A 22,708-nucleotide genomic window follows, 5' to 3' on the forward strand; every position below is an offset into this window, starting at 1 on the left:
GGATCCTGCCTACTTAATTGTTCCCGTCAATTGATCTGGCAGCTGCAGCAGTTATCAGTTATAATTTCTACAGCTAGATCTGCAGATGAATGCTAGAGCTGTACAAAATTCAAAACCAGATATGAAAATTGCATACCTGGCAACTTAAATCCTGCACTGACGCAAAGCTACTTTTTCTAGCAGGATATTCTAAACAGCTAGCTATCATTTGATTTATAACCAAACCCAACAGAGTACAAGTTTTTCTTCCACTATGTCATGTGTGCTGACAATTTACTCCAGCCCTTTCCCAGCAGGGTGTTTAAATGGATTTTCCATGGCCTTGGTATTTTTGGCTGTCTCTCTTTAAACTTCAGTATTTTGCAGGGTCATAGAAAAAAGACTCTTATCTGAGTCATTTGACTGCAATCTGATGACACAAGAATTTCTGTCTAAATCCCTGACCAAAGGAGTTCAAAATCATGGACAATTCTTTAGTTTCACCACCACTATTGAGGACAATTCTATGGTTTCACCACCACCTTTACAAGAAACTACAACACTCTCTTTTCATACAGCCAGTGGGCAAGACTAGTTATAAAAAATGCATGACAGTTGACTAATTGAGATGAGATAGGATGGAAGTATTTCTCAAACTGCAGCCATTAACAAAACAGAAACAGAAGTTTGAATTTTTGAAAAAAAACTCACCTGCAAATCCAAGCATCATTAGGCCATTAACTAGGAAGGGAAAAAGAAGAGACGAGTTAGATACCTCCACACTCTTATATAAAAGAATTAGTGCAATTAAAAGCCAACTAGAGAATAATTATGTTTCAACAGAATATTCAAAATGCTCAAACATTAGTTTCAGTTTTCATAAAGAGTGTGTCTGAATGAAATAATGACCATTTAGAGAACATTTATGTTGTTAAGTTCCGTTTTATCTATCCTTTAAATGGCTGAGTCAGACTTGTTATGGGTCTGTCTATACCACTCCTTCTTCTAGTTTCTAATATTAAGGATTAGGGACAGGGCAATTTTTACTTTAAGCTTCTTAAGGGTGAAGAAGTTCAGAAGATAACACGTACACTCAAAACATAGGTGTACTGCACATTCTAACATGCAGAGAAAAAAAATCCTTTTGATGTTAAGCAAACACAACCATATGTAAGTGTGCACTCTCTCCTCATTTAGAGGCATAATGCTGTGTTTAGGCCTCCACCTCTTGCACAGTGAGGTCACACATTTTGAAAAACATTACATTCCAAACCTATAAGCTTCTTATGAAGAAGTTATGCTAACACAGGTATGTCAGAAGAGAATCCAAATGGAAACACAGACTACATCAATAGAAGTAGCCACCTGATTAGCAATTTGCAGTTTATCCAGATGGATTCAATTAACAGAAGCCCACTGTGTTTGCACAGTTCCAGTTACACTTAAGATTTTGTAAATATAGCTAAGAGGGACATGGCTTCAATTATTTTTGATGTCCCACTGAAAAAAACAATTGCTGACAATCTTTGTAGTGTTAACCTTGCATCAGAAATTAAATTAACGATTTCATGCAGATAGGTGCCTCCTTGTTTATACAATACATGGCACCGCAGTAAAATGAATCAAGATATATGTAGCAGAATATCAGTACCAACCATTGAGCCAGACCATTGTCACTAGGATGTGCCAAGCTGTCAACTGAGTTAACTGAAAATTATGGTGTACATGCATGCAAGAAGAATTTAGATCCTTCTAAGGAACATATTTTTCTTCCAGACAAGCATTAATCTCTGTGTTAGTTACTAATGAGCCAGAATGTACTGTGAAGAGCAGGAATCTACACGTCAGAAAATTGTGTTGCATCCAAACACACAGAGATGAAACTCCCTAATACACTCAGATGGCTGTATCTCTTCCACAAATGGAGCACTTTTCTTTCCAGGCTATTAGCTGTTGGACTAATAAATACACTTCATTCCCTCGGTATGTTTTCTTTGGATCCACATTTGAAAATGTGCCTTATCAACCGCATAAAACTGAAGATCAAATTAAAAGCACACACTTTATGATGAACCCAAACCCACCCATTCTGAGTAAACAGTGTAGGGCGCACATAGATACCCTAAATACTCCCCTGGAATATCATAGACTCCAATTCTTCTTCTATCAAATCCTATCACTGTGGTCTAGATCTTTCACAGTTATGGCTACAGTAATCCTCACAAGACCACAGCAATACAAATAAAAAGAGGGTTTACAGCTAGAAAGAACTACATTGTACCAAGTGTCCATGAGGAAAGCTGTGAAAAACCAAAAATTGAATAAAGGCTTACTGGTTAGTGTTCACAAAACCTCCAGCCCACAAGAAAATGTGCTTTTTGCATTTTTTTATCTGCTCATAATAAAGTGACACAGGATGTTTTTCACCTATTCTCAACCAAAAGAGTCCAGATACATTCAGAGAAGGGTGAAACAACAATTCAGATTACCATGCACCACACCTCTATTTTCTTTGCTCTGAGGTACTCAACTCATAACAAAGATTTAATCAGGAGACTACAGCATGCTGGCCATGACAATTTATACAAAAAGTATGATCTTTCCAGCAGCTCTTTTCAGATGGGGCAAGTTCAGCTCATTTCTTGAAAGGCTGATGCCATGATGTCTCTCATTAGAAGACACACAGAGGAAGCAAAATGGGTCACAGTGTTGCCATGATCCCAAAATAAAATAGTTGTCATACACTCCTAACATTTAGGGAGAGCAAAGGAGGTTCAGTTTAACTGTACTAGCTGCGTGAACTAGCTGCTCACTTTTTTTTCCCCTACATGGTAGCAGCATGTATGATCGTCCCTAGCATCAGCTGAATCAGATGGGAAAGGAACAACCAGGTTAGAGCCAGAGCAAGAGGTGAAGCAAGGTATCAGCAAATGAAGGATAAGGAAAATAGGTTTCAAGGATTTTGGGGGGGGAAAAAAAGAGAGAAGATAAAACAGGAGAAACGGAAAATAAGAAAACTGAGAAAAAAAACCCCACATTTTTTATTCACAACCTACTTCAAAATCTTGTATATGAAAAGTTGGAAAATCTGATGCTAGACGTTCACTAGCACCTCTTATTATCTACTCTCTACTCTCCTTTTGTAAAAAGACATCATTCTGACACTAAAAAGAGAGTTCAAAATGAGATTCACAGCAATATGTAAATTCACAACTGGGATACACAGCAGGGTAACTGTCCTGTAATTTTGTCAAGTATATAAGCCTTTTCTGTGAAATGGAAAAATATTTCTCAATGTTTATTTTTCTCCTGTACTGTTATTATTCTTTGATATTTTTCCCAGAGTCTTAAAAGAAGCACTGAATGTCTGTCTTGCAACTACTTCATTAAATCTGAAGCAGCATATGAACTACTATGTGTTTTCCCTACTCCACCTTTCTCCAAACGTTTTAAGAATAATTCTGAAAAGCTTGTGTAAGTATATGAGTGAAATGTTAAAATTTCCTCTTGTCTAAATGTTTCTTCTAGATGCTGCTATTACTGACAAGATAGTAAGATTTTTGAGTGGCTCCCATACTTTCTCAGAACAATTCTTATTTTAACTGATAAAATTGCTGTATGCACCTTTTAACCAGAAATCACAGCAGTGTAATACTGTGCATATTCTTCAAAAATTGAAATGTTTATTCAAAACCTCATTTTTATCAATCATAATTTTAATAAGAAAATAAGAACATACAAGGACCTCAAGTTAAACTTCATGTCAAGAGCCTACTTCTGTATCTCTTTGTAAAAGCAATCCTGCCAATTCTGATCATCTAGTCTTTATATACATCAGGACATCAGATCTCCAATGGAAAATATGCACCAACCAAACAGCTGTCTCTCTGCAGAACTTGAAGTTTCATTGATGGCAGCACACAATTGTGCAAGAACTGTCCTGACATACTGTTCACAGTAAGTAAAACCGGAGTTTGAAATGGGAACTGTTGCTCTGCAATCATGCATCTATGATTTCCTGAAAACATAGGTGAGAGATAATACTCTATTGATATAATTTTGTCATACTGATCAAATCTCAATGCTCACATTTTTTATAAACCTGATTTTAAATACTGAACAAGCCAATCATACAGCAGTCTAGTGCTTCTACAGGTATTTAAATGTTGAATGAAGCTACCTGTTGCAGAGGTGCTATTAAAGATCATGTTAAATTCAACAATCTTTTATGCAAATCCCAAGCCTTACCATTGCAGGTGCTCTAGCAGAAATGCATTGACACTTCAGGATATCTAATACAAAAGAAATTTCCATGGAAATTACTTCTCTTATGCTCCCACACAATGTCAAGAGGCATCCTACTACATCAGAAAAACACTGGTTACAATTGGGGTAGTGTTTCTTTATTATCTGTTTCCTGGGCATTCATAAGTTCAGGAGATTCATTTCACTAGGGTCTGTCTGAATACAGAAGGACGCCATGAGCATCATGTGGCTGCCTTTCCTAAAAGTCCTGTATTGGGGTCAAGTCAAATGTACATGGCCAAAACACCACACACTCTGAATAGGCTAAGAAATCCTGCAACTTGATTGGAAAGCCCAGAAAGGTCCCTGTTTAGAGGCCACTATAAAAGTGGAAGGAAAGGAAAAATAATACTATTGGTACAAAAATGAAACCACCTGTCACTCTTTAAATAGCTCTCTGCACAACATACATGGCTCAGAAGGTCATCTATTTGTTCTCAGCTACGAACTGTCCTTTTGACACTTCTTCATAAGAGGAGTGGGATGGGGAGAGGATGCAAGAACACCACCACATAGTGTGAGAGCAGCCAAGGAAATGAGGCAACTGAAGTTCACAGAGACAGGCAATGACAGGAACTCTACACAAAGGAAGGATGCCAGGAATAAACAGAGGCATGCAATAGAGTGCTTGAAAGAAGTGTTACATCCAAAAATGCCCCAGAAAGAAACTTGTCTCAGCATGTGGAGTTGCAGGAGCAAGGTAAACCTGTTGGCAGGGTGCATCAATGTCTCTCTGAGTCCAAGAGGTTTTCTAGAGAGCTAGCATAACATGGAACTCAGCTTTGCATTATCTCCTGCTTTGATGCTGAATTCTTTCTAATACTCTTTTTATCCCCTTGCATCAACGGTATGGAAGATGCATATACAGCCATGAAAATGTAATATCCAAAACTAAAAGTGCAGTTCAATGCTTATTTTATCACTGTTTGAGACAATACATTATTGCTTTTGAATTGTGAAGGTAATTTCAGACTGTTAACTATTCTGGACATTAGAGCTTCTTCCTGCAGAGCAAGAAAAGCATGAAAGGAAGCAATTTAGCCTTTTCATTTCATCAGTACAAATCAACAGGGAATGCTACTGAGGGCATCAACTGTTCAGACCCATGCTGGTTCAGAGCTCCCCAGCTTTCCAGTAATGACAAGGAAGGAAATGTGACCATTATTCTGAGCTCATGCTTCAACAGAGAATCTTTCAGAACAGAAATACAAATTATTGTCCTCTACATTGTTTCGTAAAGTTCTTAAATCACTGCTGGCAGCATATTAATAATGCTCCACAATTTCTGAACAGTCTGTCTATTTCCAGAAATGTTGGATGGGTTTTTCTACTGCTTTGAAACTGGCATGATTTATTTAAATATACAACCAGTATTTTTAATAAAATATTTATTTCTCTATTAAAAATAATAATTTATCAAATAAATAAGTAAATTAACCATACGAGTTCAACAACAGACTTGTGAGGGGATTTCTTAGCTGTACACTAAGATCTGTATTATACTGGAAGTTGCATGGCTCAGCTTAAAATTTAACAATGTTTTCTTCCAGTCTTTTCTGTCCCATTACATTTTTGATGAGGCAGTGTGTAACTGAAATATAAAACATTTTTTTAATAGCCACCAACTTTCATACAGTGAATAAACTAAATACTCCAACACCAGAATCAACTGCTTGAAGTAAACACTCTTCTCACTTTTATAAAAGTGGCATACATAAATGTGATCCTTGACTTGAGATCCACCATTCCAGAAAGTAAAACTGAGGATGAGTAAGAGGAGAACATTTGTTTCTAGACTAGAAAGAAATCTGTGGCATTAGAAACTGTTTAAAGGTGACATTTAGCAACAACCACAGCATCACCAGCTGGTCCAGGGGGGTGATTGTCCCACTCTACTCTGTGCTGGTGTGGCCTCATCTCAAGTTCTGTGTGCAGTTTTGGATACCACAACGTCAAAAATTACATTAAACTATTAGAGAGCATCCAACGGAGGGCTACAAAGATAACGGAATCAATTAAATAGGAAAAGACCTCTGAGATTATCAGGTCCGACCTATGACCAAACACCACCTTGTCCACAAGACCATGGCACTGAGTGCCACATCCAGTCTTTCCTTAAACACTTCCAAGGACAGTGACTCCACCACCTCCCTGAGGTGACTCTACCACCTCCTTTTAGGCAATTGTAGAGTAGTAAGGTCTCCCCTGGGCCTCCTTTTTTCCAGGCTAAACACCCCCAGCTCCCTCAGCCATTCTTCATAGGACTTACCCACTAGACCCTTCATCAGTTCCACTGCCCTTCTCTGGACATGTTCCAGAAACTCAATGACCTTCTTGAAATGAGAGGCCCAAAACTGCACACACCACTTGAGGTGTGGCCTCAAAAGTGCTGAGTAGAGGGGAACAACCACTGCCCATCATCTGCTGGCCACACTACTTCTGATATAGGCCAAGATGCCATTGGCCTTCTTGGCCACCCTGGCTCATGTTCAGCTTCTCACCAGCATCCCCAAGTCCTTTTCCACCAGGCAGTTCCAACCACTCTGTCCCCAGCCTGCAGCACTGCATGAGGTTGTTGTGGCCAAAGTGTAGGACATGGCACCTGGTCTTGTTGAACCCCAGACCTATTGATACAGCCTGCCCAGATTCCTCTGCAGAGCCTTCTATCCTCCACCAGATCAATATTTGCATCCAACATGGTGCCATCCACAAATTTACTAAGTGTAGACTTGATCCCTCTCAGCCAGATCATCAATAAAGATACTAAACTGGGCCCAACACTGATCCCTGAGGAACCTCACTAGAACCAGACACCAGCTGGAGGCAGCACCACTCACCACCACTCTCTGGGCCCAGCCATTCAGACAGTTCTTAACCCAGTGAAGGGTGCACCCGTCCAAGCCATGGGCTTCCAGCTTCTCCAGGAACATGCTGTGTGAGACAGTGTCGAAGGCTTTGCTGAAATCCAGATGGTGAAGAGACAAGCCATACAAGAAGCTGCTTAGACCACTTGTCTTGTTCAGCCTAGAAAAGACTGAGGGGTGACCTCATTGTGGTCTACAACTTCCTCATGAGTGGAAGCAGAGGGGCTGGCATTGATCTCTTCTCTGTGGTGAGCGGTGACAGGACCCAAAGGGATGGCCTGAGGCTGTGTTAGGGAAGATTTAGGCTGGATATTAGGAAAAGGTTCTACACCTAGAGGATAGCTGAGTGCTAGAACAGGCTCCCCAGGGAAGTGGTCACAGCACCAAGCCTGACAGAGTTCAAGAAGCCTTTGGACAATACCCTCAGGTGCACGGTATGGCTCTTGGGTGTCCCATGCAAAGCCAGGAGCTGGACTTCAGTGATCCTTGTGGGTCACTTCCAACTCAGGATATTCTATGATATAAGGTAGCAGGAAGAGAGTTCTGGAGGACTACACAGATCAGGAGGTGCCTGCAGTCAGCAGAGGTAAGCACAACAGCTTTCCTAACAAACCCAAATTCACTGAATTAACTTGTGTGTGTGTTACCCAGGACCTAAGGCAAAGACTGTTATTCACCTGCCAAAGGCTTTGTGCTCCTTGTTTTCATCTAACTTCTGCCTTCAAGACCTGGTCTTCTGCGTCTTGGCAGACAGGAATTGCCACATAAGTGTATAAGATCTAAAACAACCAGATCATAGCTCTTCTTAATTTATGACTACGGATAAATACACTTCTAGCAAATAGACATGAAAAATCTTTTTTTCACCCCCTAAACTTCTTCAGGTTCACTACAGCCTTGTGAGGTACTGCTACTGAGGTCTCCATTTTACCTGAACTATAGAAATAACAACAGAACTAGTAAGAAATTTGTCTAAGGTCACAAGCAGGAACCAGCATCACACTTAACTACAGCATGAGCCAGCGGCAGTCTGGTGCCAGTACCTATTTCACCACTATCTCCTCTCAGAAAACGTTACCAAAGCTACTGAAGAATATGATCTCTCTGCCCAAAAAATAAATGCAAACTATGTCAGTTGTGCAATTTATGGGAAAGGTACATCAACTAATGAGGCAGCATAATTCTGATTCATTCCCCTCAACAGTGAGATAGCTTGCAATTACTGCTGAGAGATACACACACTCCAGAGCACATGAGAACTGTGATAGCCCCTGAAGCTGGCCATCTGCATCCAGGACCTCACTTTGACACTGTACCATCTGATAACCTGGAAGCACATATGTGATCTAATAGCTGCTCATTATTGCAACCCAGCTGCCTGTCATTAGTCAAAAAGGCAGGAAAACACAAAAGAAAATGCATGACATAAGGTATCCCTATAATAAGGAAAAAAGTCAGCACAATACAGACTTTATTCCATACCTAACCACCTGTGAAAGAGTGTAAAACACCAGTCCCTCAAGGTCAATACAGGCTCCAGTTTGCTCCTGTAGAGTCAAGCAACCTTTTTTGTCTTTTTTTTTTTTATTTAGTAACTCTGGGAAGGGGAAATGACCCATGAAGATTTCACAGACAAGGGTCACTGCACACTCCCTCCTGAGGAAGTGTTTAAAACCATGAGGTACTTGAAGACATTAAAAGTTCCTTCTTCCCTTGACAGGCAGAACATTTAAATCAAGGCACTACCACCACAGAAGGCCTGGGAAAATGTTTTTTTTTCCTTTTCTGACCAGACAACAAAAATCCCCACCCTGCACATCCACTTTCTCTTGATGCTGCACATACTCCTCTCACAGATTCCTAATGCTGTTGCATACCACATTGAGGCATTACATCAACATGATTCCAGTGAAGTCATGTTTTCTTTCAATTCAATGCCCACCACGAAAAATTAAGCTGGCCTGACCATTCAAATGTGGGTTATTTTTCTTCAGTAGCCCAGTTCGACTACCAGGGTAGTCAAGCCCTGGATACTCACCTAAATGACCACAAAATATTTTAAATGACATGTTGCCATGAAGAACTTATAAGAACAACAAAACACTAAGAAAATTTCAGAGCTTCACATGTCTACTTATACTGCAATATATGTACCTGCTCATAGTAGGAGTGAGTTACTCTTTACAAGTGCATCTTTGCTCCAAGGAAAAAAACACTGAAAACAGATCCTTGCATGGCAGCATAATTCCTACACACCATAATTTTTCCTAGGTATATATAGGTGAATGGAAAACTACAAAGCAACAAATTCTGGCATGGGAAATTACTTAGGTCAATCTACTGGAGTAAATAATTCCACCAGGCGCCCATCAAGCCGCTCTACCACAGCCCTCCTCAGCTGGACCGGGGAGAGAAAGTATAATGAAAAGCTCATGGATCAAGGACAGTGAGAAATCACTTAACAGCTACCATCATGGGCAAAACAGACTCAATATGGTAAAATTAATTTAATTTATTGCCAAATAAAATCAGAGTAGGGCAATGAAAAATAAAACCAATTCTAAAAATGTGTTCCCCCTACCTCTCTCTTCTTCCCAAGGTTAATTTCAGTTCCAATTTCTCTACCTCCTCCTCCTGGAGCAGTGCAGGGAGATGGGGATTGGGGGCTGTAGTCAGTTCATCACACATTGTCACTCCTCTCTGCTCAGGAAGAGGACTCCTCACACTTTTCCTCTGCTCCAGTGCTGTGTCCCTCCCACAGGAGACAGCCCTCCACAAATTTCTCCAACATGAGTCGTCCCCACAGGCTGCAGTTCTTTATGAACTGCTCCAGTGTCGGTCCTTCCACAGAGTCTCAGGTCCTGCCAGGAGCCTGCTTCAGTGCAAACTTCCCACAGGGTCACAGCCTCCTTTGAGCATCCTCATGTTTGGGAGTAGGGGCTGTAGGTGAATCTCTGCTCCTTCATGGTCTTCCATGGGCTGCAGGGGCACAGCTGCCTCACCCTGGTCTTTACAGGCTGCAGGGGAATCTCAGCTCTGGCTTCTGGAGCACCTCCTCCCTTTCCTTCTGCACTGACTGGTGTTGCTTCTCTCACATGTTCTCACTCCTCTCTTACAGCTGCTGTTCTGCAGCACGTTTTTTTCCCATCTTAACTATGCAGTCCAAGAGGTGCTCCCACCATCACTGATGGGCTCGGCCTTGGCCAGCAGCAGATTCGACTGAACAATATTGGTTATTCTCTATTCATAATCTACAGAACATCAGAGTTTGTTTAGTTCCAGCATCAGCAGTGGGCCTGCAAAACAGGTTACCTAAACCTGCCTGCTTTCACAGTCTCAGAGATGTTCTTAGGCTGATACTTCCTGTGGCTTTGCTCCCATATGGCAGGCAAACTTTTTCACCTAATGCTTGAGGAAAACCCTCCTAAGGATTTTAGAGTCATGCGAGAAATAAGTAGAAAGGGTAGTAGATAAGAATGAGTACTCTCCTCCCTCTAGTTTTGCTAATGTGTCAACAATTCTTCTACTCATGCAGTTATAAAGACCCTAATTTATTTAAACAGCTGTGGAGTGGTACAGTCTGAGGCCAGAAGGAATCCCTCACATCTTCCAGATCTTTCGTAGCATGAGGTAAAGAAGGTCTTACAATAATTTCTGTACTAAGCCTAGAACATCTACTCAAAAGACAGTTATTCTTCATAAACATTTCCAGTGTAGATTTCAAGACTGAAAGAATCCCTTGTTTCCTACAAGAGGTGATTATTTTACATTGTTCCTACCAACACTTCCTATTTCTTTGACAAGTTTGGTTGTTTTATTTTTCTAAATAACTGCATGACAAAGTATGAAGCAGCTGGGAGAAAAGGAAAAGCTAAATATTGTTCAGGCATATTCAGCATGGAACAGCATGAGCCATATGGCATCAAGCATCCTTATGGCATTGCAGTGCACATTCCACCTGTTCTGTACTGCTCCACTAGAAAGGTAAGACAAAGAGGAGATAGAACCTACTTTAACTAAAACTCACTGAAAAAAAGAGCTCTAAAATGTCACATTACTACAGAGAGGAAGATTACCCTCCCCATTTTTAAAAATATTTAAATCCAAGAAAAGAGCAGTAACATTTATTTCCAAAAACTTTAAAATAAAGAAAGAAAACAAGCATTTTGAGGAGCTCAATTTCCTTTTGACCTTTACTTTGCATTGCTCTGACTTTTTTGCTGTTTCTGGTTTACACTGCAGCCAGTTAAACTGAAACTGGACTGATGGTTATTCCAGCAGCACTATCTCTATTTCATTGTGCATCACTAAGTGTTTCATGGTAAAAAATTCCCATCCCAAACATGGCCCTGGAACTGGGTTCAGCAGCCACATTTGCTAATGGCAAAGGTTACCTTTCCTGAATGCAAATCCAGTCTAGGCCCACTGGTCAAAAATAAGAGAGTTACATTATTTTTTAACACAGTATAGTAAGTTCTGACTTTGAGTTAGCTTGAAATACATACTTAGCTTGTAAAAAAACTATATATTTATCTGCTTTTCTAAAAATAAAATGGAAATAGAGAAGATTTCACATATACTGAATTACAGTTGATGACTCCATGGAAATATAAGTTTTGAGCATCTCATTGAAAGCCAAAACAAGTTTATTTTTTCTATTTCTCTTGAAAACATAAGATTAATGCTTAATGTTAACAACACACAGTGCTAAATGCACTTAAACCTCTTCTAACATTATATTGGACAAGTTATATTCTTGGTACATGGAGATCCATGAGGAGTAAAGCCAAAGCAGCTCATGAACCCAAGAGATGGTGAAGGACAGCATTACATTTGCAGCCACTCGTCAAAAACAAGCATGAAGAGGAAATCTCTTCCACAGCCCCATGTGGCTACCAGACAGCAAAACCCTGACGCAAAGTCTGAGATCCCCTTCAGGCAAAGGGCCACATCCACTCCAAAGCTACAGAATGTGTGTCTGGGTATCCCTGAGACAGCCATGGGTCTTCAGATGATGAGACAACTGCAAGCAGCCGCACAGCCTTCACACCGCCACATCAGAGGGACAACTTCCCCACAGCCCTGAGGACAACTCTCCAGTCACAGAGGGCGAGCAAGAGAAAAGATTACAGACCAAACTTAAGTCCACGTGTTGAAGTCTTGGCTGAAACCTGAGCTTTGTGTCCTATTGATGACCACATGAATGACTTCTGTAAGGTTCATTTACTGTCCCAGTATCTCCCCATCTCTTCACATTACTCTGTTGCTGTGAAATCTCTTTCCCTTTCAGCTAAAGGCAGGAGGGCCACACAGACCAAAGACTGCACACCCTGTCAAATCTCAAACTATGTATTTTGAGACAACAACGCAATAATATTTTATAATTATTAGAGTCTCTGGCATCAATCTCTCTGGACACAAACAGATGCAAAAGAAATCTGTCACTTGTGACATTTGAAAACAAAATTATTTCACATGAGAAGTGACAATCATTACTGGCCAATGTTAATTATACTACTTATTCTGGCACTGCCCACAGAATGTTTTTCCCCAGATAATGCTCTACAAAACAAAGGCAAATTAGTCACATTTATTAGAGTGTGAAAATATTAAGACAGATGCTTTATTGTAGGACCCAGTGCTTCTGCACAAATCCTTTGCTGACCCAGCTTAACCTGGTTAGATGCAAACAAGATGTGCTTTCATCAGCTTGGTGCTCTGCTAGGGCCCCAGCAGTGCCTTCCACATCTTCCTCTTCAGATCAGAGTCCCCCTGGTTCAGAGCACTGGAGGAGCAAGTGACATCCCATCTGCAGAATGCCATCAATCTGTCTCCATACAGGCAAAAATCTGTATTCCTGGAGATAAATTGAGTCCACAGGCTGTTATGCAGACATGCTCCTTGTCCAAGACAATATGGTAGATCATGTTAAGCTTCTCTGAAGACAAAGAGGGATCCTCTCCAGCTTTCAGATCATTTCTAACAGTGCAACTGCCTTTCTCCTCTTTACAGACTGGTTTCAGGGAAGCCAACATACGAAGGGAGTTTAAGTCTAAAAATGTCTGAAAGTGCACCCTTCTCCCATTCCACTTTGCTCATTTCTTTGCTCTTTCCACTCCTTTCTTTCCTCATACCTGCACATGACCCAAGAGTCCTTCAAACAGCTTGTAGGTTGCTCTACATATACAGTCACATTAAAATAATGTCATTTTTTTCCATTTATATTTTCCAGTTTATCTCAATGCAAATGTGGCTGTGAAGAGATTCTTATTTTAGAGAAAACACAGGCCGTTTTCATAAAACACAAAATAATACACTTCTACAATCCTATTCTGAAATAAAACGGTTCATTTGACAGCTTTCACTAAACTAAAAAGGTGTGAACTAAAACAGGTTTCTTTGTTTGTGAAAATTAATCTCTCTCTGAGCCCTAAATGAGAGCACAATTTGCTTTCTTCATGTGTCTCTCAAGTACTAATTTCAATAGCCAAGACACAGATGGTAGCAAATGATGTTTTGAAAGGGACCACACACTGCATTTTTTCCCTTAGTAAGACAAACTGCAAATTGATTCACTTGTCTGCAATTCAAGCCATGAATCAGCTCACTTACCAGTACATAGGTGGGAGAAACTGAAACACAAACTACACAAAAACTACTGGCAGTGCAATGCTGAAACACAACTCAATTGACAAAACCTCCCATAGCTCCCCTTCAGCTCATGCTCAAGACCCTTTCTTTAAAATCGTGTGTTTGTGTGTATGTGCACCTACAGCAGTACCTGTCTATCTGAGTGTAGAATTCTATTTCCACTTCACAGCCTCTGGTGATTTGCCTCACAAGTTTGACTAAAATACACCTTAAGGCAAAGCCCTGAGACACCAAAGGCATTTGAAATATTAACTACGATGTAGATAGCAAGATCTTACTAAGGAGCAAGAGTTTACTAGCTAAATAGTTTCCATGATTAGATCTCCTTGCTGTGAATCAGGTTTAAAGAGCCCCTTCTCCATACTTTCAACCTGCAGTTACTTTCAAAGATGGAGTGCCATTCCTCCTGGGGGCTGGGACCTAACCAGCTGGAGGTGGCATTCGATGCTCTGTGCTACCACCTGCAGTCCACTTGCCGCAAGACAGACAGTGCAGCCATTCACCCTCTCCAGGGCACTGCTATGAACCTGTGTCCTGGTGAACGTGCAGACCTTAGGAAAGAGGCAACACCTTCCAGAATAAAAGAATCAGGAGACACAAAAGGGTGAAGGGTGATGGGGAGAATGCCTGGATCCAACAGCAAGTTGGAACAGAAGCTGCATTTACACCAGACACTTTGCTTTCAGGATGGATGTTGGTGGGGTCTGCTGCCTGCCTTCCTCTGGAAAATCATGTCTTTAGAAAGTGAAGCATGGTTTTGGTAGAGAAGTGTTTTTGTTAGAACTCTGTGGTCTGTCTCAGAATAAGATGTTCTGCTTTGCAAAGGTTTATTTGTTTTACACAGACACACACTCACCTGCGTCTATTAAATTCAGAACTCCTACGACAGTATTCCCTTTCTTTGTTCCACCCTTTGCAGCTGCAGAACAGCACGATATGTTCATAAGAAAATAATGGAAAAAAAAACCCCTTGATTTGGTTTTCAAACTTTAGTCCACTAAAATTGTTTCCTGTTGGGTTGGGTTTTTTTCATCATTGGAATCCAAACTCTCCAGGAGTTACAGATGCCATGTTCCCCACAAGGGGAGCTCAGGACCTTACAGAATTTGGATTTTTATACACTGCTTTTTCATTATTGCTTGCAGATGAGGTATAGTCTTTAAAATAGAAACTAAAATTGTAATTGGGACCAGGCTCTGTTTTCAACTTTCCAACTGTCTAGTTGAAAGATTACTCTAAAATTAGAGAAAGATTACACTAGAATCTTAAAAAATACCCAGCTTTACTCTGGTAGCATCTTTTAACTCAAATACAAATTTCAAACACTGAAATACAGGTGTTACACAAAGAATGAAGGAGAAATGTTTGGCCAGGGGTACCAAAACAATGACTTGTATAAAAGACCCACTTGGCCTGTTGAAAGTCATGATCGAGCCCTTAAGTTTCTTCTTACCTCAGTTTCCCTACATAGAAGTAGAATACGAGAATTTGGTATGATGGTGAATACATTATTTCTTAGATTATTTCTTAGGTGTTTAGATTCCACAGTTAGTAGATGTCTTCTAAGTATCTACAGCTCTACTAAGCAAAACAGAGGGTTTCACTATCAGCTGGTGTTCCAGCTCTGCCCCATACTGGATATAATCAGCACTTCATAGGGAAGCAGAACTGAAGACACGCCTGTGTACCAGGCACCTCAGCCAATGCATTCTTTCCCCTGCACACACACACAACCCCCACACATAGCAAATCCAACTTCTCCTACAATCACTGAGTGAACACACTGCCTTCTAGTTCTGCACAGTGATAGTGTGTCAAGAGTCTTAAGAAGAAGGCTACACAAAGTAGTGGTCTGAGGATTACAGAAGTACAGTCCCAGTGCCCCCCCCAGATGGGCTTCCCCCTTCACTCAGTGAGATAACACTGAGGAATCATGGCAAGAGTTTTACCTTAACAAGAGAGGTCACAGAGGTCTCTGGTTAATCAAAAGAAGCCATTAGGAATGACCATTCAGTTAAAGTAAAAATCCTTCCAAAATAACTGGTATTAAAACTGAGTGTTCTCAAAAAAGAAAATTTAGTTTTCTAATACTTTAGGCTTTTCTTATTTAAAAACCTGATTTCATGTCATAGAACTTTGAGGTGTTTTCTACTAGGAAATCAGTCTCATTTCATTAGTTCTTGATTATATCTACCCTTTCCAATTCTAAGCAAAACTAATGCATTATCAGTTAACAGATATCTTTAAAATCTTGTGTGTGTGTGTGTGTGTGTTATTCTATTACAAATGGAACTAGCTGAAAATGTCTGGCACAATTGATTTATCTGTGCCTCTCTGGTGAAAAATGTTTTTCTGTAGCTTCCTGAGCCACAGGAACACTGTCCTTCACTCTACTCAACCTCTGAAAATAAATCTCCAGTGAGCAATTTTGCGTTGCAAAAATCACAGTAACATTAGGATATCTCCCCACAGAAAAAGAATACTACCTAGTTCCTTAAGTTCATGATTGCATAAATCTTTCATGTGTCAAGACAAGTGTTGGCCATCCTTTCATTCCTTCTCAGCTGGGGAATAACAGAAATCTGAGCAACTAAGGTAAGATTTTCGCCGTCCTCAGGCCACAGAGAATCAGAAAACTTATGCATATGACATGTCATTCTTCTGACAGACCATGTAAGGATGCTGCTACTAAACACTGTCGGTACAACTGTTCATTTATTTGTGAGTCTTTTCATAGAAACACGTGCAGTGTTTACCAGTTTTGTACTTTGGAAGGGGTATAAAATAGCAAACAAACTTCTGAAGCCCTCAGATATATCTTTTAAGGTACCAGGCCTGATTTTTTGTTCTTTAAGTGTGACTCACAGGGAATCAATTACATCTCTGAGTTTACTGTTGAGTAAGATCGAAACTGACTTCTGGCAACTTTTGACGACCACAACACATTAAATCTGAGAGCCCTGAAACACTCTACCTGACAAGGAACAATAAAATAGTTTTTTCTAGCAGCTGAGGCACTCTAAGAGTTGAAGGATACCTGTGCTTGATAACTATGTGCTTGGAGCTCAACTGCTCTAACAGGAATCAGCCCCTCAGCCTGCAGGAAAAAACTTTCCCCAAGAGCCAAACACACCTCCCCAGAATTTACGTGAGATCCAAGACGGAAAGCCTGACTAACGCTATAAGTTTGTGAGATCGTTTTTCCTGGGGCCTGCGCGCCCTGTGCCGTGACTGGGGGCTCCCCTCGGCAATGGGCAGCTGCCCCCAGCGCGATGCTGGAGGGGACCAGCGGCCCTGACGCTGCGCCTGGCCCCGCCGCCCGCCCGGCGCTGCCGAAACGCTCCCTCGGCGAAGCTGCCGCTCTGCTCGGGATGGAGCGCCCTGGAGGGAAAGCAATCCCCACTGCCTCCCGACCCGCCGGCAAGGAACGCCCAGAGACCCCCTCCCAAAGGGATGCTCTAGCCAAAGTGGAGGCGCTCTCGCCTTTCCCGAGCTTCAGCCCCGCGCCCCGGCAGAAAGCACTGCCCTCGGCGGCCACGCAGCAGACCTGAGGCGGTAGCGGCGAGCCCCGCCGCACGTTGCCGGGACGCCCCCGGCCAGCCCCGCCAGCCACTTACCCCAGAGCAGCAAGACTGGGAGCTGCCGCCGGCGGCTGCCCTGCGCCTCCATCCCGGCGCGGGCGGCAGCGGCGGCGAGCGGCCGCGGGTGACGGAGCCCGCATGGGGCGGCCGGTCCGCAGCCGCACAGGGCCAGAGCCCGCCTCAGCCCCCCCGCCGGGGAGGCTCCTCTTCATGCCTCGGCGTCCAGCCCCGGGTGGCGGCGGAGCGGGGGCGGGCGCGTAGGGGAGCAGCTCCCCCGCCTCCGGATGCTCCCAGCGCCGTCGGGGCGGACCCGGCGGCCGGGCCGGGCGGAGCGGGGGCGGGCATGGGTGAGGGTGGTCTGTGTGCAGGCTCTCAAGGGCGCCCGTGCCTCCCGGTCCTCCTAAAGCCATGGCAGGAAGGATGCCGCTCCTAACCCACCAGTCTGCGTGGGTGTTTAGGGGAAAGGCACCTACCCCGCACGAGGAAGCTTCTGGTCTTAAGTGTCCGAGGGATTCAGGGACTCTTCACCCCTTGCTCTGGGAGCCAGAGCAGCTTCTCCCGTCCTAGCACAACATCCTGGCGATGGGGGTGAAGGCATCCTAGCGGAGGAGCTGGAGGGCCACCTGTGTTAGCCCACCTGCAGTCCTTGCATGGCACCGACGTGTTGGCGTGGCCAATATTTGCAGCTGAACATGGGCAGTGGGCTGGCCTGGCCCCACACCGACCCGGAGCAGCTTGCAGTTCTGAGATGCTAAGTGTATTTTTATGTTGCCATTTCATCTTTGCCTGGCTCTTTTCAGAGATGGTACAGCTCCTGTTTTTCATCAATATTTAAAGGCTGTGTTCCTGGAGCTCTCTCTCTAGGAAGCTAGCATCTCCATCAAGAAACACCACACTGGGAAGCTGCTAAAGAAGGCTTTTCTTATCTAAAAATAATTGTATTGCTCAGTAACAAAGAGCCAGAGTGTTCTTCTAGGTACATGGACGCTCCACCTCAACAACTGCCTTTCAGTGGAACATTAAATCACTGCCATAATTAAAGGTCAAATGTACCATAAAATTCCAAATTTCAAAAGAGATTTTCAAGCCACACACAACAAAGGGTACTTTTATGTATCAGTCAGGTTGTTTCCATTGATTTTGTATGCTTGTATAGCACAGTGCTGCCAAACACTTTTGGAGAGTGGGACCCCAACACAGTAGCAGAATTATGTATTGCATGTGCCTTTGTAACAATTGTATTCAGACCCTTGGTCTGATTTGTGCTGTTATCTAGGCTAAAGGAAATGGAAAACTTTGGAAACCACAGAGAACGCTGGGAATCCAATGATGAAATGGCTCTGCAGACATTTAACTGTGTCAGTTAGAAAGAACATCCTATCACTTCTGTGCCCCTTTTTCCACTTAGCTGAAAGCAAATCTTGTAAAATACCATAAACCATAAATAAACCATAGCTCAGGGAGGTCATCCTTCAGCAGAGGGGCTGCTATTTCTGCTTTGTAAGGAGTGTTTGCAAGCTGCCCATGCCTGAAGGAACTGCAGTGAAGTGACAAGCGTGAAGGCACATACACCACAGACTTGTTATACCATCTACAGCATCCTTTCTAACAGTAAGATCTTATTTCCATCACAAATTCTGTTCCTGGCAAATCTGAAAATACAGTTCGTATTTTCAATTATTTAGTCTGATCTCCATGAGGTTTAGCATGTATCATGCTTTATATACAATATTATATTTTTTTAAAATGACAGTATATTATACAGTATAAACACTTTTTTTTGTGACACACATGGAGATAATGCTGACAGGTTTTTTTAGATCGGTTGTATTTGTTTTCTTTGCCTGTTTCAGATGAGAAACTGGCAAAGTGAATGTTACTTCTTCCAACTCCCAAGATTCAGCAAGCACTTCCCATTTTGTGCTTGCAGCACATAGTTTGAAGGTGCAAGCTGTATCTCTGAGGTAGAACAAATAGATAGAATTTACAGGTAAATGTATTAATTCAGCACGTTGTACTGGATCACAAGCCAGATATGCTAGGTGATATCTTCAGCAAGGCAGTCTAAAATGAGTAAGTCTGATTCACATTTGAACAAAACTGTGACAGCATTAGAATGGTGAGCAAGATGGTCCAAAAAACTTAGGCTGTTCTCAGTTTTTCACTAAGACTGCCCCCCCCCAGCCCCCTTTATTGCAGTAATGCAAACAGATTCATATCAGAATGACTGCAAACCTTTCTGTTCTGCAAATCTGCCTTGGCAGCATCACAACCTCCAGAGGTCACAGTAGCCCTTTTTCAGGTACCCTGAAGACAGTGCTGCAATCACATTACTTCAGGTATTGTTTTAAAATGCTGAAATCTGCTCACAAGACAATGACTAAAAGAAAGCATAGCGACAGACATGTAGGTAGTTGTTTCAGTATGGAAAGTTCCTGAGGAGTCTATGGTGAGAAGAGATGGAAGAAGTCAAGCCACCCAGGACAGGTATTATTGCCAGCACTAGAGTGCTCAGAATGGTGCAAGATAATGTGATAAACTTTACTGCTCCAAAGTTTAACTGATTCGACAGAAACTGAAAAATAATTTAAAAATTAAGAAAAAGCTGAAGACATTATGCTACAGAAAGCAACACTGCCTTTCCTTGTTGCCTCAAGAACTGGCCCAGAAAGAGCTGCTACTTGCCTGTATGGAGAGACTTTGCCCAGAGGCAGATGGAAAGCTTTCTTCATCTCTTCCTAACACAGCAATTTTGTATAAAAGACACATTAAGATTTCAAGACCACGTTTTAATGGGATTGCTCACTGAACTAAGGTTTGAAAAAGTAGGTTCAGTTCGCCTGTGGTTTTAAACTAAAGTAGGTCATCCTTCCCATTCAGTGCTCCTAGGAGCACGCCTTTCCTGCTCCAAAAATTTAAAAAAAAAAAAAAAGATCTGCAGATCATTAAAATAATTCTTGTCCTTTTACCATCAATATAGGAAATGTAAAAACATGCTAAACCACCCCTCCCCCATCGTTAAAAAACAGCTTCTTCCTGTGACTCAAAGGCCTCTCTGTGGTATACTGACTTCACATAATAGCCGAATTGAGTTTACATCAGTCAAATCTGATGAGCTGAAATTCTTTATGCTTATATTACCTGAACTGAAGGAGGAGAAAAAAGAACATTTTTGCATGTAAAGACCCTAGAGTTTTTTACATAAGAGCAGTCATGGAATAGAAAAGCACACAAATATCTTACCAGCCTTCTAAAGCTTGAATTTTACACCATGTGTAGATGTGCTCTGTGTTTTCAGCAGGGTTTCCATGTTCAGAGCAAAGCCTCTAGGCAGTGTTTACATGTTCCAAACTGCACTCTGTTTCAGAGGTGCCGAGCTGTGAGTATTTAGCACCTCTAAGACCTCTATGCACCGCTTATTTTACATACCTAGCTACGACATGACAGTATTCCCACGGCACAGCATGTGGGCTATGTTTGAAGGAAGTGAAATATTCAATTACTTTGTTTCCATACTGTAAATTGTCTTGATAAAAAAAAAAAAATCAAGGTACTTCTGTACCCTGCAACATCAACACCAATACCTACCAAATAAAAATTAAAAACTCCACAAGTGTCATGATACAGATCAAGAGAAAGCAGACAGGTTTTCTGGAATGATAGCAAATGCCATCTTCCCTCTCTCTGGAGGGAAGCATCCCAGTCAAGGGTCTTCCACTAAGGTACCTGCCCTTTGTTTTACAGCCAGCAGTGCAAAACGCTCCCATCAAAGCACCCAAGTGCAAATCTGTAGGAACCAGGATGTCTTGCTCATTCCCATCCGTTGTTCTAGTACCAAAAGGAGTATCCCCAGACCACTGGTGACTGTATGTCATGCACATCATTATCTTCTCTTCCTGTTGTGCCCAGTTATTCTTTTTCCACAGCAGCCAGAAGCTTTGCTATAACAGATAAATCTTTGTCATTTGGCCCAAGGATGGGAAACAAATCATGCCTAATTTTTAATGTAAATGTAAACATTAGCAAAAGGCACACAATGATTCCTTCTAGACTAAATAAAGCGAAAACTAATTTAAGAGGTTTTAAACACTTCACTGTCAGTTATGTTCTAGAGGCCCTTACTTTTTACTCAGAAATTAATTTACTTTTTCATGACAGGCTGGCTGAACAGTTTGGAAAATGCCAGGGAAGAATATATAGACCGTCTCCCATACATGGTTGTGTAGAGATACATGGTTGTATCTCTGAGACATAACTCAGCTTGGAAAATCAGGGAGAAAGATACAAGAAGAGAAATGGAAACACACACTGTTGAGTTTTTTTTCCTTTTAGAAATAATAACACCACTAGAATTTATTTTCATACAAAACCTTACAGAGCTGAAGGCTGAGCTATATGTGAAGGAACATTCAAGGATCATTTTATAACCATCAGAACTCAGCTGACTCCACAGAGATTGGTGAGACAGCAACACAACCAACTTGCAAAAGAAAGCAGCAAAGCCTATTGGAGTTCACTCTGACCACAGGATTTCTGATTCCGCATGTGGGCTCTGATCAGTCCAGTTATGAACCAGCATCTCCTTAGCATGAAAACAGAATAACTGTGCTTCCTAGGTGTATGAATGACTAGCTTAGGGCTGAGCAAGACAGATCCTAGGACACTTCTTAAATGAGAAATTCCATAAATTTCCATTCCATGGAAAAATGCAGCACTATATAAAATGGAAAATATTACCATAGTAAATATAATGTTATTTGGCAGCACAAAATGAGTACAACACATAACATTTCTAATTATCCAGTCCAAATTCTTAGTATAGTTGTCCTTCTAAAGTAAAATAGAAAATAAAAAATCATAACATGTTTTCATTAAGACTGAGTTCAACCTGCTATTGTATTCACACATATTTCTATCATAATAAATTATCCTATATTAGTCTTGTCATCTTTACAGCCCTAAGACAACCCCAGTTCATGCACAGATCACTTACGCCTCTTTCACTGACGCATCTCACAGCATTTGCTACGAGTTCTATTAAAAAAGCAGGCCCAAATATTACCTTGTGGTGTTTTATTTGACCAAATTCCCTTGAAGTGCCATGGTGCAGAGCCCCAGTTCCATTACTTGAGAAGACCCAGAGTGTTCCCCCTCAGTCATGCATTCACTCTAGCAGCACTACGTCCCTGTTGTGTTCAGGCACTGGCTGTGGCACTGATGAGCAGCACAGAGACCCCAGGCATGTGCAAAGAGGAGCTGTTTATTGCAAAAAAACTGGCCTTTTTAAGCAGTTAGCTGGTTATCAGTTTACATAGTTTTAAGGCACAA

The 22,708-nt window shown here is 41.7% G+C and overlaps 1 protein-coding gene across 4 annotated transcripts in view; it reads right to left on the reverse strand.

Annotated features, from left to right (window-relative positions):
• The window catches only part of RAMP3 (receptor activity modifying protein 3), a 48,528-nt gene extending 30,636 nt beyond the window's left edge, over positions 1-17,892 (reverse strand). Inside the window, exons 1-3 of one of the 4 annotated variants that reach the window (XM_085051679.1) lie at positions 17,417-17,707; positions 12,814-13,005; positions 691-720 (exon numbers count right to left, since the gene is read on the reverse strand). In XM_085051679.1, coding sequence (XP_084907805.1) covers positions 691-709 — 19 coding nt within the window. In that variant the 5' untranslated portion in view covers positions 710-720; positions 12,814-13,005; positions 17,417-17,707. Of the gene's footprint in view, positions 1-690; positions 721-12,813; positions 13,006-17,416 lie in introns of those variants that run through there. The other 3 variants (XR_014849896.1, XM_085051678.1, XM_085051680.1) reach the window with 3 other exon arrangements.
• Between the last annotated feature and the right edge of the window lie 4,816 nt (positions 17,893-22,708).

This window comes from Lichenostomus cassidix, chromosome 2, assembly GCF_008360975.1.
Source record: "Lichenostomus cassidix isolate B80296 chromosome 2, HeHo_3.0, whole genome shotgun sequence".
NCBI lineage: Eukaryota > Metazoa > Chordata > Aves > Passeriformes > Meliphagidae > Lichenostomus > Lichenostomus cassidix.